Here is an 18023-nt window from a genome sequence, read left to right on the forward strand (position 1 = left end):
GGAAATTCCTGCTGCTGTTTCCCCTGAGCCTCCCCTGGCCCAGCCTGAGGCCGTTCCCTCTCCTCCTGTCCCTGTTCCCTGGGAGCAGAGCCTGAGCTGTCCCCTCCTGGCAGGGACTTGTGCAGAGCCAGAAATTCCCCCTGAGCCTCCTTTGCTCCAGCCTGAGCCCCTTCCCAGCTCCCTCAGGAATTCTCCAGCCCCTTCCCAGCTCCCTCAGGAATTCTCCAGCCCCTTCCCAGCTCCCTCAGGAATTCTCCAGCCCCTTCCCAGCTCCCTCAGGAATTCTCCAGCCCCTTCCCAGCTCCCTCAGGAATTCTCCAGCCCCTTCCCAGCTCTGTTCCCTTCCCTGAGGAGCAGCAATTCCCAGGAGTTTGTGATTCCTGACAGCCTCAAGCCCCCCTGGAGCAGGGAGAAGGGGGTGAGGACAGTCCCACATCAGCCAGGCTCTGGCTGCTTTATCAGCCCATTTATCTCGGCTACTTCCAGCCCTCCTCTGTTTCCAATCAGCATCCCTGACCTGCTCCGGCCTGTGGGAATTCCAGTAAAAGCCTGGAAAGAATATAAAAATGAAATGAAAACACATTCAGGGAGATTAGAGCTGGGAAAAGGCAACTGTGTGCTGTGAAAAGGAGCAGGGCTCATGTTCTCACATCAGGCCGGGTGCAGAGGGTCTGGGGGAGGCTGAGCCCGGGGAAGGGGCTCCCCACAGGCAGGTTGGGGAGCTGGAATTGTTCTCCAGGGATCTCTGCGTGTCCCACATGTGCTGCCCTGGCCAGGGATCCCCCTCAGCTCTGTCCCCACTCCCGAGGCACAGCCAGAGCTGGGAGCGAGCCCAGCACCAGTAAAGGGAGCAAATGTTAACTGGGATTGTGAGCAGCTCCCTGGAAATCAGCTGGGCCATCCTTGAAAGGCACAGCAGTGAGGTGAGCAGATCCCACTGCCTTCAGAGAGGATAAATAAATCAAAAATCAGCAGCAGAGTGGGCAGGGCAGCAAGGGAGGTGATTGTGCTCATGAGACCCCATTACAGGGGTTCCCTCTGGGGTCCCCAGCACAGGAAGGACCTGGAGCAGCTGGAGAGAGTCCAGAGGAGGCCACGGAGCTGCTCCAGGCTGGAGCCAGGCTGGGAGAGCTGGGGGGGCTCACCTGGAGAAGAGAAGGCTCCAGGGAGAGCTCAGAGCCCCTTGCAGGGCCCAAAAGGGCTCCAGGAGAGCTGGAGAGGGACTGGGGACAAGAGATGGAGGGACAGGACACAGGGAATGGCTCCCAGTGCCAGAGGGCAGGGCTGGATGGGATATTGGGCAGGAATTGTTCCCTGGCAGGGTGGGCAGGCCCTGGCACAGGGTGCCCAGAGCAGCTGGGGCTGCCCCTGGATCCCTGGCAGTGCCCAAGGCCAGGCTGGACAGGGCTGGGAGCAGCCTGGGATGGTGGGAGGTGTCCCTGCCATGGCAGGGGTGGAATGAGATGAGCTTTAATGTCCCTTCCCACCCAAACCATTCCAGGATTCCATGAAAAATCCTTCCTTGGGTCAACATTGATCCAATCCCTCCCAAACCGCAGCAGAGCCATGTTCACAACCTGCTTCTGCAAACTGCCTCTGAAGGGGGAAAATAAACACAGCAAATTAAAAATAACAACACCCAAGCTGTTTGAATTAGGATCAGGAGGTCATTCCAGGGTGAATTCCCAGCCATGCCCACTCCCTGTCCAGTTGTTCACCCTGCAGAGCAGCTCTGGGCTGCACAGACACCTTCCTGGGGAGGAGATTTAATGTTCTCCAACATGGACAGGATCCTCTGGACTGAAAATCCAAGCCCAGTTCAGGATAAAATCCACAGAGCCCCTCTGAGTGGGCCCAGGGCCTTGGAGCTGCTTTTGGGAGCACTCCTCACTTGCTGATGCAAACAAAGACTTAATGCTCCAGCTGCTGGACTCATTAACAGCCCTACACCTTTAATTAAACTTCCTGAGCATAGAGAAAAGCACAGGAAACCTGACTGCTCGTGGTTCCAGCACAAAAACTGGATGCAGAAAGTTCAGAGGCAGTTTTTATTATTTATTCTTTTAAAATCTTGTTTGGTTGGGTTTTTCTGGGGGACGTTTGGGGGGTTTTAGGGGAGGCTTTTTGGGTTTTTTGGGGGAGGTTGTTTGTTTGTTTGTTGTTTTTGGGCTTTGGGGTTTTTTTTGGGGGGGGGTTGGGGTTTTTTTTAAGCCAGGAGCTTATGATCCCATCTGGAAAATCATCCAGCCCCTCTCCACGCTCAGGAGGACACCAGTGTCCATCCACCACACCCCAGGCCTGATGAGAGCTTCCATCTCCTCATTAATTCTGAGACCAGGTTGGTCTGGCCAGTGCCTGTCCTGCTCCTGCCCGGCCCCAAACCCTCTCCCTGCAGCACCACCCTCATGGATGGTCCCACCCACACCAGATGGGGAATCCTCACCTGCAGGGACCCATCCTAGAGAGAAACTCATCCCCTTCAACCTCCAGAGAGGTTCTGGGCAGGGAACAACCCCAGGGAGACCCTTCCCAGCTCACAGCAATTGCTGTGATCTATCCTCCCCTGCCCACTGTGTCACCCCTGCCCCCTGACCTTGCATCTCAGGGACCTCTTGGCTCTCTGGATCCTCCCCAAAGCCACCCATGGGACAGGAGGAACCTGTTTTCCCCTTCCTGCATTGCTGGGAGAAGGCCACGGGAATGAGGGGTCTGGGTGTCCTTGTGTCGGTCTGCAGCGCAGCCCATGGAACTTCCCAGCTGCTGCAGGCATCAGGAAGGGATTAACCAGGAGGTTTCCTCTTCAAAACAGCCCCTAAAATGCACTCCTGGAAGCCAGGAGAGCACAGGAGCCAAGAGGGGATCAGGCTGGAGCCTGATCACTCCTCACCCTGCAACACTCAAACTTCCAGCACAGCCCCCGAACCCTTCCTCTGGAGGGACCTTTGGAAGGAGCAGGGATGCTGGGGCTCGAGGGGGTCCCTTGGAGAGGGGACACATCCCAGAAAGGAGCCTGGGAGGCTCCAGCAGCCCTGGGCTTCACGTGCCTGCCAGATGTTCTGCAGGAGGGGAGGGGACCTGCAGGGGCCAAGGTCACCAGCGATGCCTGGCTGGGTTCATGGAGAAGGGGCCGTGCAGGGGGAGAGGGAGCCGGGAGGAAATACCAGCCTGGGGGAGGAAAAACCATCCCGGGTGGATTCCCGGTCACGTTTGCACATGTCTGGCTCAGGAGGGGCAGGAAGCTGCGAGGGATGGGGGTCCCTGGGCTGAAAGGAGGAGGCAGAGCAGCCCCACACGCTGGGACAGCCTGGGATGCTCCTCCTGCGCCCTTGGGGGGCTGCAGATGTCCCGGGTTGGGCTCAGCCTCCTCCCCCTCTGCTCCTTCCCTTCCTTGTGGGGGTGAAATACTGCATTGGGAGCTGCAATTCCCACAAATTTGGCAAAGTTTGGAGCTGTCTCCATGCCCTGGGACCTCCTGGAGCGTGTCAGCCGTGTCCCCTTTGCCCATTCCGGTATCAGTTGGCTCCTTGCCCTCGACAGGAGGAAGCTGCAGCCTCTGATGTAACCCCAGACCCTTCTCCCCAAGGCCTGAGACCAAATTAAACAAAACCAGACCGCAAATCTGGGAAACAAGAGCCCAGACACAAAGAAACAGCTTTGGAACTGCCACTCCCAAGGTGAATTATGCCCTGAAAATGTCTCTGAAACCCTCCTGCTACTGCACAAACACACTTGCAATGTCCCAACAGCCATGAAATTGCATTTGCTCTCCCAGAGACCAGCAGGAACTACACCAGTAACACCAGGCAGTGCTGCTGGAGCACCATCACACCCTGCCCATGAAGAGCCACAACCACCTGGTACTTGTAAAGACAGAAAAATATAAAACCTGAATCATTAAACGACAACAAACACAAATACGACATCTAAGCACTGCCTCCTGTAACTGTGCCTGGCATCAACAGCGAGGCACAGCATTTTTCCAGCTTTACTTTAATTTGGAGTCACTTTTTCTCAATCAGCACTCCAGAAATGGTGATAGAGTGGTCACTGAGTGTGGGATCTGCTCCTGTTCACGCAGGAGAAAAACCCCAGTGATGTGGCCCAGAGCAGCTGTGGCTGCCTCATCCCTGGCAGTGCCCAAGGCCAGGCTGGATGGGCTGGGAGCAGCCTGGGATGGTGGGAGGTGTCCCCATGGCATGAGATGAGCTTTAAGATCCCTTCCAACCCAAACCAATCTGTAATTCCATGATTCTCTGCTCTGCTGCCCTACAGAGAATAGGTCAGAGATCATCTCTAGCTTTATTCCTACTTAAAGGCCAACAGTTGTGGCTGAATTTGGAAAAACATCTTTCCCTTTAGGAAAAACATCTCATGTGGATTTAAAGCCTTGCCAGCAGCTGAAATTACTACAGCCCAGCCTTGGGGTAGGCCAGAAGCAAATTAAATAATGAATGCATGAACCATGTGGGTTAGAGCTGGCGTGGGAGTCACAATTAAAACCAGCAGCGCTGGGGGAGAAAATTAACAGCACTTTTAGTGCAGAAGGTGTAGGGTTTGCAGGATTCCCCAAAGTCTTCTGAAATGGGGAGGAAAACCACAAGTGAGGCATTAATTAGGATGAATTAATGTGGATTCAGAGCTCTGGGCAGGAGCCTGAACTCTGCTTTAGGGAAAGCCACTGAGGAAGGTGCTCAGAGCCCTGAACTTAAACAGGGTTTAACAGAGAGCTTTGAACAGCTTAAAGGTTCTTCCTGATAAAAAGGGAACCATCCCAGGTCTCTGCACGGCTGGTGATCTTCCAGGTGATCTTCCCATTGGGAGCAGGGTGGCTTCTACTCCCCACAGGTGCACAGGGAGATCCTGGAATATCCTGATCTGGGAGGGACCCCAAGGATCATCCTTGGTCCAAATGCTCCTGGAGCTCTGGCATGTGCCCATTTCCTGGGGAGCCTGGGCAGTGCCAGCACCCTCTGGGGGACTTTTAAGCTGTTTAAGTCACCCAAATTCCACATGCAGAGTGGGAACCCTCTGGTTTTCGCTCTCTGTCCCTTTTCTTTGCAGCTCACTTGAACTCCACACGCCTCAAAATGTCACCAGCCAGGCCAAGGGGGACCACGTGGCAGGTGGACACCGTGTCCTGTCTCCTGACATGAATCCCACCCCCATCCTTCATCTGCCTTCCTCAAATGTGAAACATCCAAATATCCACAGAGCTCCAGGAATGCAAAAAAAAAAAAAAAAAAGGAAAAGAAAAAGCAAAGGAGTTGATTAAAAATCTTCTCACACAAAAGTCACTGCCAGAAACTGAGATCTGACTTCAAAACTCCTCTGCATCTCTAATGACCTTTAAATAGCTCTCATTACAGAACATCTCCCTCAGCCCTGCCAAAACAGAGCCCAGCATTTCCACAGGCAAAGCCCAGCTGTTTCATTGATCCATCCCAGGACTTCAAACACGTGTTAATAACGCAGCTCTGTCAAACGAAAGGTTCCACTCCTGGGTGCTGCTGCCTTCCTTGGATGGCAGCTCCTTTACCCTCCCTCTTTAATCAAGCATTTCCCACTCCCAGCAGGAGCTGCCACGGAAAATGTGGCTCAGAAATGAGGGTTCAGCAGCAGGAAAGCAGAGAAAGTAATAAATAAAATGTATCTCTTTCACTGTGAGCAGAAATTACCTGTCTCCTGTGCTCGTAATTCTCAGTATAAACACATTTAGTTGTTTATAGAGGAAATCAGAGAATGATGGAATGGTTTGGGTGGGAAGGGACCTGAAAGATCATCCAGTGCCACCCCTGCCATGGCAGGGACACCTCCCACCATCCCAGGCTGCTCCCAGCCCTGTCCAGCCTGGCCTTGGGCACTGCCAGGGATCCAGGGGCAGCCCCAGCTGCTCTGGGCACCCTGTGCCAGGGCCTGCCCACCCTGCCAGGGAACAATTCCTGCCCAATATCCCATCCAGCCCTGCCCTCTGGCACTGGGAGCCATTCCCTGGGTCCTGTCCCTCCATCCCTTGTCCCCAGTCCCTCTCCTGCTCTCTCACACCCCAAAACCCCCCAGCTCTGGGTCCCAGGGGTGCCGTGCACATGGAGAACATCCCAATAAATCCTCCTCACCCCACAACTCTCTGCTCTCCACGCCTGGGATTCCTTCTACTCCCTCCTTGGATTTAGGGACCTTTCAGGGATGGGTCCTGTCCCCCTCAGTCCATCCCATGGCCCATCCCTGCTGGGATCTACTCCAAGGAAATCCATCAGCTCCTGCAGGTCTCTGCTGGAAGTGGAAGGGCACAAACCAGGGGTGGCAGGGAGGGAATGCTGCAGTGGCAGACGGAGCACGCTGGCAGGATCACAGCCCTGCTCCCAAACACGTCTGGCAGGTTAAAAAAAGGAAAAAGACAGGAGCTGATGGAACCAAATCCCTTCCTGGCTGCGTTTTCCCAGCTCAGATCAGCTCGGAGCCACTGCAGCAGGAGGGGAGGCGTCTGTCTCGCACCATTCCCGGCGGGACAGATGGGAACCACAGGCAGAGAAGCACCAGGGCTGTGCAGAGTGAGGAGCCAGGGAGCTCCAGCCCTGCTCTGTGCCACAGCCACCCCACCCCGCTGCTCCTGCTGCCTTCCCAGCCTCGCAGGCTGGGGATGTCTCCTCTCCCAGCAATCCCCACCCTGGGGTTGGTTGTTGCACGTTTCTGGAGGAGCGGGAGGAGCACTCGGCACTGCTCCATCCTTGGCTCGGCCCCAGCCAGAGATTCCCGGAGTCCCAGGAAGGTTTGGGAGGAATCTTTAGAAGGATCCTTGGAAGGAACCTCAAGGATCACCCAGTTCCAGCCCCACGGTGTCACCTCTCCAGTGGCATCGGGCATCTCCCATCCCAAACCCATGAAATTATCAGGGATGCTGGGCAGCTTCTCCCACCAAAACCCTCCAGAGCAGCCGCTGTGGAAGATCCCAGGCCTTTCCCTGCTCCTTCTGCTCTCTCCAGGTCTTCCTTGTCCCTCTGTCCTCTGCTGTCCCTCCATCCCTGCTGTGTCCCTCTGTCCTGCTGTGTCTGTCCATCCCTGCCGTGTCCCTCTGTCCTGTGGTGTCCATCCATTCCCTTCCGTGTCCCTCCATCCTGCCCTGTCCCTCCGTCCTGCTGTGTCCCTCCGTCCTGCTGTGTCCCTCCGTCCTGCCGTGTCCCTCCATCCTGCCGTGTCCCTCTGTCCTGTGGTGTCCATCCATTCCCTTCCGTGTCCCTCCGTCCTGCCGTGTCCCTCCATCCTGCCATGTCCCTCCATCCTTCCGTGTCCCTCTGTCCTGCCCTGTCCCTCCGTCCTGCCGTGTCCCTCCGTCCTGCCGTGTCCCTCTGTCCTGCCGTGTCCCTCCGTCCTGCCGTGTCCCTCTGTCCTGCCGTGTCCCTCTGTCCTGCCATGTCCCTCCATCCTGCCGTGTCCCTCTGTCCTGCCGTGTCCCTCCATCCCGTCCCCATCCTGTCCCAAAGCCACGCGCCGGGTCCCCCCTTGTCCCCATCAGCCCCGGGATCAGCGTGGAGCGACCCGCGGTGCCCTTTATGAACCCTGCGGGAATTACAATTAGCGCTGCACTAATTGCTGTCATTGCGCCACTGGATCGCGCCTGTCAGGCTTGAGGTGCGCTAAACAGAAGCTGATTTTTGCCATTTTGTTGCTCTCTTGAGTTCCTGGAGTGGCAAAAGCACGGGAGGAGGGTGCTTAAACCCCGCTGAGGTTATTTTTTCCCTTAATTGATGACCCCAAGAGAGCAAAGCTTTCCAGCCGAGCGCTCCCGGGGGCTGGATGAGGCTGTGCACAAAGAGGAGCAGACACGGGATCCCTGAAGCCTTTCCCTGTGCCAATGTCCCCGAGTGCCCCTGGCACAGCAGAGCCCGCGGTGCCCCCAGAGCTGGGGATGCTCAGCCTCTCCAGGGTTTGTCTAAAAACCGGCAGCAAAGCACCAAAAACCCCACTAATCCCGTAATGGGGTGGGGAGCCTCTTCTTAGGGGAAGGAAATGGGGTTTCTGTGCTCACATGTGTCCCCCAACACTCTGCCAGAGCAGGTAGAGCCCCTTTCTCCACCAGCACAGCCCCTGCCACATTGCAGAGCTTCCCAGGGAGGAGGGATCCTTGTGGGTCCCTTCCAGCTCGGCATATTCTGTGACTCTGTGACTGATTCTGTGACTCTGTGATTGATTCTGTGACTGATTCTGTGACTCTGTGACTGATTCTGTGACTCTGTGAATGATTCTGTGATTGATTCTGTGACTCTGTGACTGATTCTGTGACTGATTCTGTGACTCTGTGACTGATTCTGTGATTGATTCTGTGACTCTGTGACTGATTCTGTGATTGATTCTGTGACTCTGTGACTGATTCTGTGGTTGATTCTGTGATTCCATGATTGATTCTGTGATTCTGTGATAGATTCTGTGATAGATTCTGTGATAGATTCTATGATTTTGTGATTCTGTGACTGATTCTGTGATTCTGTGATTGATTCTCTGGCTCTGATAGATTCTGTGATTGATTCTGTGGTTGATTCTGTGACAGATTCCATGATTGATTCTGTGACTGTGACTGATTCTGTGGTTTTGTGACTCTGTGACTGAATCTGTGACTCTGTGATTGATTCTGTGACTGAATCTGTGACTCTGACTGAATCTGTGACTCTGTGAATGATTCTGTGACTCTGTGACTGATTCTGTGACTGATTCTGTGACTCTGTGATTGATTCTGTGATTGATTCTGTGATTCCGTGATTGATTCTGTGACTCTGTGACTGATTCTGTGATTCCGTGATTGATTCTGTGACTCTGTGATTGATTCTGTGACTGAATCTGTGACTCTGTGATTGATTCTGTGATTGATTCTGTGATTCCGTGATTGATTCTGTGACTCTGTGACTGATTCTGTGGTTGATTCTGTGATTCCATGATTGATTCTGTGATTCTGTGATAGATTCTGTGATAGATTCTGTGATAGATTCTATGATTTTGTGATTCTGTGACTGATTCTGTGACTCTGTGATTGATTCTGTGATTGATTCTGTGATTCCGTGATTGATTCTGTGACTCTGTGATTCTGTGATTGATCCTCTGACTGATAAATTGTGTGATAGATTCTGTGACTCTGTGGTTCTGTGATCCTTCCTCACTCCCCACAGAGCTGAGCCCTGAACCTGCACCCAGCAGGGCCACGAGGACCCAGCCCAGCACCCAAGAACCCACTGATATCCCCCAGCTTTCCCTGCCAGACAAGCCCCAGACACCCAAAGCCCCTGAGGAGTGACTGATCCCACAATCTGCCGTGTCCAGGGAGCGGCCCCCTCCTCGGAGCTGAGCTCTAAAACCATTCCCATCTCCTGCCAGAGCACCTCAGCCAGAATTCCTGGCCCACACAGGCAGTGCCAGCCCCAGGCTGGCTGTGAGAGCCATGACATGTGTATATAAATACAGAAATATATATAGCACACCCTGAACGTCCACAAAGAGCTCCAGCTGCCTCAGCCAGGGAGGCACCGACGTTACGTCACCCCCAGGGCCAGGACCTCAACCAGGAGCAGATGGCTGCTCCTCCTGCAAGGAATTAGGAGCTTTTTGGGAGCCTGCCCGGAGGAAGGAGGTGTGGGCAGCCACTCCGAGCTGCTTCTCACACCAAACTCTGCCTCTGCCCCCGGAATCTTCCACCTAAGCTCGGCCTGGCTTAGTTTGGGCTTAACACCGGCAGCTGGAGGTCCTGGCAGGGTTTGGACGAGGTTTAGGTGTGACACTCAGCCCAGACTGTCCATTTTCCCGTGGGAAGGATGTTTGTATCCTCCAGCTCAGCTCCCAGGGGGCTGATCTGATCCCAGGATGATCCATTACACTTCTCTGGAAAATCTTCCCCTAAGGAACAGGACTTGAAACCCTTCTCCAGCACCCCAGAGTTTACATGGAATGATGTGGAATGATTTCCACCTACTAAGGTGCAGAAAATAGAGGTGAGAGCAGCTGTGGCATCTTTCTGTGCTCTGTGGTGGCACAAGGGACACGGGCTGTGGGTGCCAGCTCAGAGCAAGGCCTGGATCCAGAGGGAAAGAGGCTTTAGGAAATGGGGATTGTGCAGAAGTTTCAGGTTTTTAATTTGGTCTGATCTGGAGGGATCTCATGGGGATGCAGGCAAACACCAGCTCTGCATTCCAGCTTCCAGGAATACCAACATATTCTGGGGACAGGGATGGTGGGAGCAGCTGGGAAGCTTGGGCTGGAAGTTTTCAAATAATCCAGCACGAGACAGACTTAAAACAAGAGAGAGACTTTTCAATCCAAACAGCTCCAGCTGGGCAAAATTAAAACAGCAGAGCAAAAAGCACCATCCTGGGTCAGCACCTTCTCCTCCAGACATGTCCAAGGAAATTGGAGCCACTTCCAGGCTGGAATTCCCAAAGCAGCCAAGCCAGAGGCACCTGGGTGTGCCAAGGTCAGTGCAAGGGGGAACAACCGCAGGATACCAAGGAGGAGAAGGTATTTGAGGGAAAGCAGGAACTCACCTCCTCCCCATTCCCAGATAAAAGCACCGGAGGATTTTAGGGAAAAGGCTTTTTCATCCAGCAGAAACCAGCTGGAAAATGATGCTCAGCAAACCCAGAGTTCAGATAAGGGAATCCTTCAAATGGATCTGAGGCACAAACCCTCCTCCTCCTCCTCCCTCTGGAACACAACAAGGAGCCCATGAAGGAGCTCAGGGATAAAAGCTGGATTGTAAAAACTTCCTGGTGGCTTCTGTCTGGGGTTCCCAGAACTGCTCAGGCCTTGGTTTTCATGGCCTGCCCTCCCAGGGCCAAAGCCTCAGGGGAAGGCTCCTAGCTGCTCTCTGTGCTGGGGGCACAGGCAGTGACCCCTGTGTTTATCCCACTTTAAATGCACAATTTAGGGTCTTGTCAAGGGGAAAAAAATTGGTAATTCCATATAATTGCCTAATTAAGGATGTCATGACACTCCATAGAATGGAGGGTCAAATGGAAATGGCACAGAGTACAAATCTGGGATTTCTGGATTTTTAAGAAGTTGGACTTGGAACTAGTTAAGATTATCAAGATCAGGCCCAGACACAAGTATAATTTAATATAAATAAACATATTTATTATATATTTTATTATTATATATTTTATCATTATATATTTATATAAAATATATATAAATTATATACCATATATAATATATAGTATAATATATAATATAATTAATATTATATCAAAACATATAATTTATATAAAATATAAATTATATATTATTATATATTTATTATTTAATAATAGATAATATAAATTTATTACTATATATTTATATATATTTATATAATTTATAATGATATATATGATTTATATATATAATGATATATATTTATATCATTATATATAAAAATATATAACATTTATATTTATATAAATTTTTATATAAAAATATAGATATAAAACACATGCAACTGTACACAGACAGCACTGGTACACCACAATTTAGATGTAATTTTCCACATTTTCATCAAGTTCAATGTTTCATTTACCAAGTCCATGTGCACATTCCCAAAAGACCCCAGATGTGAGGACCTTGCACAGTGCTGGATCTGACATTTGGGAGACTCAGACCTCCAGGATAATTTCCTGAAAACCTATTTTTCCCCAAAACCTCAAGCTTCAAATGCCATCTGCAGGAGCCAAGCCGTGCGTTTTCGGCTGCATCCCTTAATTAAGCAGATTTTAATTGGACGACTCCAGCTTTAATTAAAGACAAATTGTTCATGCGCTTTCCTTTTTGGATCTCATTCCCAGACGGGATTTTCTGGGTTGATTTGGGGGAGTTTTGTGTTTTGCAATTATCATTTACTGCATTTTGTGAGGGAAAAGTGGCTCCAGGGAGCTGCTCCCACTCAACGAAGGAGCTTCCGACTTCCTGCTCCTCCTTAAGCAGAGCATCCCAGGGATGGAGGCAGGAGCTCAGCAAAGCCCTGGAGACCCCCAGGTTGTGAGGACAGGAAGGGCCAGCTGGGGCTCACCCCACCCCACAGCATCCCAAATCCAAGAATCCCTGACAGTGTCACCCCCCATCCCAGACCCACAGCACTGCAGGGGAATTTTTAGGAATTGCTGCAGCTCTTGGCATAAAAAGATCCAGAGGAGGCCATGGAGCTGCTCCCAGGGCTGGAGCTTCCCTGGAGCCAGGCTGGGAGAGCTGGGGGTGCTCACCTGGAGAGGAGAAGGCTCCAGGGAGAGCTCACAGCTCCTGCCAGTGCCTGAAGGGGCTCCAGGAGAGCTGGAGAGGGAAAAAGGGATGGAGGGGCAGGACACAGGGAATGGCTCCCAGTGCCAGAGGGCAGGGCTGGATGGGATATTGGGCAGGAATTGTTCCCTGGCAGGGTGGGCAGGCCCTGGCACAGGGTGCCCAGAGCAGCTGGGGCTGCCCCTGGATCCCTGGCAGTGCCCAAGGCCAGGCTGGACAGGGCTGGGAGCAGCCTGGGATGGTGGGAGGTGTCCCTGCCATGGCAGGGGTGGAACAAGTTGAGCTTTAATGTCCCTTCCAACCCAAACCAGTTTAGGATTCCATGATTCTCTGATGTGAGAGATCCAAGAAGCCACACACAAATCCCAGCGAACCCGGCTGCTCTGTCCCGCAGGGAGAGGGACCCACACCCCGCTCCAGGCACCCTGTGACACGGGGACACCTCTAAAGGGTCCGTCCCTGCCCGGCCCCAGCGTCCCCAGCAGCTCACGGGGCGCCCCTCGCCGTGGGCGAAACTTTTTTGCCCCATCCCCGTTTCGGATGCGGCGGCGCCTCCCGGCGATGGGGGTGAGGGGACGCCGGGACACCTGGGGGGCTTCCCCACGGCCAGGAACCGCCTCCGCATCCCCGCAGAACCCCGGGAGTCCCGGCCGAGCCCCTCTCCCCGTTCCCCGCTCGCCACTCCGCTGTGCCGGGCTCACAGCGCATCCCATTGGGGACCGCCCGCATCCCGGCCCGGGATGTCCCCGCCAGCCCCGCTGAGTCCCCAGGGACCCCCCCGGGACCCTCGGCCGCCGGTCCTACCTGTGTCCAGCCCGGAGCCCGGCTCGGGAGCCGCCAGCGCCGCCGGGCACAGGGCCAGGGCCAGGGCCAGGGCCAGGGCGCAGGGCAGCGGCAGCGCCCCGCCGCGCACCGTGCCCGGCTCCGGCCCCGCCGCATCCCGGCCCCGCCGCATCCCCGCCCGGCCCCGCCGCATCCCGGCCCCGCCGCATCCCCGCCCGGCCCCGCCGCATCCCGGCCCCGCCGCCGGGACAGGCACGGCCCCGGCCCCCGCCCCCGCGCCCGCCCCCGGCCCCCGCCCTGCCCCGCACCGCGCGGGGAACACCGGGGAACACCGGGGTTAATGTCCCTCAGCACCCCCTCCCCAAAATCTGGCACCCTGGGATGAGGAGTTCGGGGATGGGGATTCTCCCTTCCCCTCCCCGTGCAGGGCTCCGCGGGTGCCAGACGGACAGACAGACACAGCCCAGACACACAGACACGGCTGCACCTCCGGCGGCTCCTGCGGGGGCTGCTGGCACCCCCTCCTGTGCTAAGGGGACATCCCACATCCTCCCTCCCCCAAAAACTCACTGCGAGTGTTCCTCGGGGTGCTGCGCCCCCGCTGCCGTGCCCAGCTCCCCCTGGGGTCCCCTGCTCCTGCGGGGGAGCACAGAGCAGCCTCCTGCCCTGGCATTTTGGGGTGAGCCAGGCACCCCAGTTCTCCAGAGAGAGCCGGACTGGGCACAGCCCCTCTTTCCTCAGGGTCTGGGCCGGTGCAGCCCCTTACTGAGACCACAGCGGGTAAATCTGACCTGGGCCACGCCACCATCCCAGAGAGAGGTTTTTGCAGACTCACCCCAAAAGTGAGTACCCCCAGTGCCCGCTGCAGCCCGGGGTGCTGCCCCACAGCAGAGCCCACCTGCGGCTGGAGCTGTGCTGTGCCCCACGTGTGCCACAAAGCCCTGGGTGCTCACAGATGCTCGGGGGGGTTTGGCTCAGGCCCATGGAGGAGGCAGACTCATTCCCAATCCATGATAATTTCCCTGCAGCAATCATGCAGAGAACCAAAAGGCTTGGGAACCTCCAGCAAGAGACAGGCAGCCAAACTCCAGCTGGACATCCCTGCCAGGGAGCAGGAGATGCTCAGGAGTGACACCCAGCTGCCATTTCGCTGGCGAATGCCACACCATGGCATTGGCAAAAGAGATTCTGGGATCCTCACCTGAAATCCCGATTGATGCTTGAGACGTGAGCCAAGCTTGGTGCAAAATGTGCCGTGTCCACCTCACTCTGCCCCTTCCCAGGTGCTTCCCCTGCCACACTGGCTCAGCTTGCCAAGGAAATGAGGGTCAGAGACAGGAGCCCTTGCTTTGCCATGGAAGGACTTTATTTGTCAAGAACATGTGACACGGGTTTGCCTTTCCTTCTGGGATCCCCGATTGATTCCCTGGGATGTGACCGTCTGTCCCAGCAGCACATGTCCCGTCCCTCAGCATGTCCTGCAGCCCATCCCTGCTGGGGGACCCGTGGGACTCTGCCCTCTGCTCCTTGCACATCCCATCAGGTCTGGTTTAGGTGGATCACCTGCAGAACCAGGTCTTTTTTAGGTGGATCTCCTGCAGAACCAGGTCTTTTTTAGGTGGATCTCCTGCAGAACCAGGTCTTTTTTAGGTGGATCTCCTGCAGAACCAGGTCTTTTTTAGCTTGATCACCTGCAGAACCGGGTCTTTCAAACACTCTCCAATCCACGAGGAGGAAAACCCACTTGTCACATTCCCAGGATTACTGTGCCACAATCCTGTCTCTCAGCTCAGCATCCTCTTTTTAACCACCCTCTCATTTGCTGTACCCAGTGACACAACCACATCCATGCCCCTCCCCAGCCCCCACTGAGAAAATTCGGGTTTTCACCCCTACAGGTGTGCCAGCCTTTTGTGCAGGAGTAGCTGGACAAGGACCACACCTCTCCTCCTCCTCCTCCTTCTCCTCCTCCTCCTCCTCCTCTTCCTCCTCCTCCTCCTCCTCTGTGCCGTGCTGGGCAGAAAGAAAAGGCTGCCAGAGCCAGAGAAATAATAAAACCAGACACAGACAAAGCCAGGGCTGGGATATTCTGTTTCAGAGCAATGACAGAAAGTGGAGCTGAGGCTAAAATGAATAAACTCCAGTTATTGATAGTTTGCTTTGAATGAACAGCTCTGCTCCACCAGCCTGCTCCTGCCTTGAGTGGAGGGGCTCCATTCTGGATTTCCATCCCTTCTCTCAGGGATGGTTTGCTCAGATCTCTGCTCTCCTGCTGGCTCACCCACCCCAAGGCTTCACCCCCAAATGTCTGCCCACCCTTATCAGAGCCCCCAGTCGCTGCCATCCCTTCCTGCATTTCTCTCACTGCTCTTCCCTTTAAATTCTCCCCGAGTGAATTCCCTCTCAGGGAGATGCTGAATTCCCAGTGACCCCTCCTCACTGGGATCCTACCAAAAAACAAATTATTTTTGGATGTAAAAATAATCCTGCACACTTCAAACACGAAGGAAGAAGCAGAGCAGCCTTGTCTTCACTTGCTGGGTGACCCTGGGCAATTTAGTCCTTTTCAAGGGTCTCAAGTGACTTTATTTTTAAAATCACATAAAAATGCAAATTTTGCCTCTTCTGCAAAATATTTTGGAATGTGCTGAGTGACAGAATTGAGTTGAGGTTTGTTATCACGATCAGGCACTTTCTGAAAACGGTGTTTTCACAGCCTGGAAAATATCAGGAGATCTGCTTAGGCTTGATAAAGAGGGATGAATACACTGGGATGAGTAATCTGTCACCTTGGAGGAGATGTAGGAGTCTGTGGGTGCTGTCTGAAATGTGGCTGGAATGAGGAATCAATGGATGATCCCAGCTTTTCATGCTTCAGGGAATAAAAAAAAGCCAAATTACCTGAGCACCTTGAACTCAGGTGTGCTCAGCCTCTCACCCTGAGTTTTCTGCATCCTAAAAGAAATATTCCAGGGAATGACTCTCAAGCCTTTTGAATCAGTGGTTTGTTTCTTTTCTGTTTCCCTAGAAAGTAGAGAAAGCCTGAAAATGCTTCCCCCTAACGGCACAGCCGGGTGTGGGGTGCTGGCCTGGGAAAAGCTGATCCAGGTTTTATCCACAGGGAATAAGAGGGATGGAAATTGTGTGGTCTCTGCTAGAAAGATGTGTCCCTGCAGGGAGGAGACCTCGTGCAAACACCCTGACAGCAAAATGTTCCTCCAGGAAGGGGATGAGGAACAAAAATAAATCCCATTTTTGGCATTCAGCTGAACTCAAACCCAGAGGTTCCAGCTCCAGCGTTTTGGATGTGGGAGATGTTTTGAGAGTGGGATCAGGGATCCTGCCTGTTGCAGCTCCCTCAGCCCAGGGCTCAGGCAGGCCCTGGAGAAGCTGATGGGTTCATTGCTGTCTTGGACCCAAAAATCACAGCTGGAATAAGGAGAAAAAAAAGGGGGAAAAAATACTTTAAAAGGGCAGAGAGTTACCAAAATGCTTTTAGGATTTTGAAACTCATAGGGGGCTGTGAAGTGGGTTTGGAGGTCTCTGTGATCCAGGTGAGAAGGGGAGAGGTTGCCCAGCTGGTGCCCCAGGCAGATTCCAGCTCCCCAGGGGGCTGTGGTGAAGTGAATCCTGCAGGGTCCCCTTGGCAGTCGGGGTGGATGCTGATCCACACCGGTTCCCAAATCCTCCACTTCAAACCTTCCCCTGTACCTTGCTGAGCAATCTCCATTTTAGGTTTATTTGGGATACTTAAAGAAACTTAATAAAAATCTTCAGTGTTGTCCAGCCAAGAACCCCAAACCCCATAGAGACCACACTTCAAGCCAAGGAAAGTTCTCCTGCCCCAAACCTCGCTAACCATGAACTTTGTGACCTCAAGCAAAACATCTTCCCAAGCTCCAGCCTGACCTGGAGATCAGAGACCTGAGGACCTTTTCCTTTCAGTTCCACACCAAATCTCAGCTGGGACCTTGGGTGGTCTCATCACAGAGAAGATGCAACAAGAGAGAAGAGTTGTCAAGCCCTAAATAGTGCTCTACAGCATCCAAGAAATTTTGGAGAGTCCTTGGTGTTGTGTGACACCAGAAGACCTCGATGAAGTGGATTTCTGTCCCTGGAAAGGAATGAGGTGGATTTTCCAGTTATCCAGAGAAATGAGAAGTTATTTCCTTCTGTCCCAACAGCCCTTGGGTTTTTCTGCTCGGTGCAGACCCTTTAAAGGTCCTCGAGTCCAACCCTTGTGGGATGAGCAGGGGCAGCGTGAGCTTGATCAGCTTCACATCCAACCTGACCTTGAATGTTTGCAGGGATGGGGCACCCACAGCTTCTCTGGGCAACCCCTGCCAGCGTTTTAGGAGATGCTTTTAGGATGTTTTGGAGAAACATCCCTCTGTTAAAAACCTGGCAAGAATCAATCGCTGTTGGGGTGGGTTTTTAACCCTCAACTTTACAGTTCTGCCGCCTGTTGGACTCCGGGAACTGCCATCTCCACGCTGAATCCACACCACAAATTTCCAAACAGCTCCCTGCTCAACCCAAGCATCAGTGAAGCCTCTATGGGCAAAAAAAACCCCAACAGATGCAGCCAATTCCTTGCAAAATCCCGGTTTGGGATGCAGTCACTCCTGGAGGTGGGCAGGCCCTCGGAGCCGGCCCTCCGGCGTCTCCCAGTCAGCAGGCACACCGCACACAGCGTCTGGGAATTGCTCAGGTTGGTTGGTTTTGGTTTTTTTGCTAAGTTTTTATTTTAATTCAAGGACTTTGCTTCATACAAAATGGAATTGTAGAAACAACTGCAGAATTCAAAGTTTGGCTGATAAATATTACTCAGGCAGCAAACTAGGCAATCACAGAACCTTTTTTTTTTTTTCTCAATTTTTTTTTCCCCCTTATATTTTTTTGGGTAAAGTTCCGTTTGTGTTGCATGATTGGAACTTTGATCGTTTTTCACACTGTTTTTTTAAATATAAAGTTTTGCAACAAACCCCCAAATT

General features: G+C 53.3%; 1 protein-coding gene across 1 annotated transcript in view; it reads right to left on the bottom strand.

The window, feature by feature from the left end:
- The window catches only part of LOC106628384 (uncharacterized), a 61148-nt gene extending 47926 nt beyond the window's left edge, over window positions 1-13222 (bottom strand). Inside the window, exon 1 of the mRNA XM_088065958.1 lies at window positions 13051-13222. Coding sequence (XP_087922084.1) covers window positions 13051-13222 — 172 coding nt within the window. The remainder of the gene's footprint in view (window positions 1-13050) is intronic.
- Window positions 13223-18023: the final 4801 nt, after the last annotated feature.

Source organism: Pseudopodoces humilis, chromosome 22 (assembly GCF_049639895.1).
Source record: "Pseudopodoces humilis isolate 2021_Gansu_Grassland_sample_001 chromosome 22, ASM4963989v1, whole genome shotgun sequence".
Lineage (NCBI taxonomy): Eukaryota > Metazoa > Chordata > Aves > Passeriformes > Paridae > Pseudopodoces > Pseudopodoces humilis.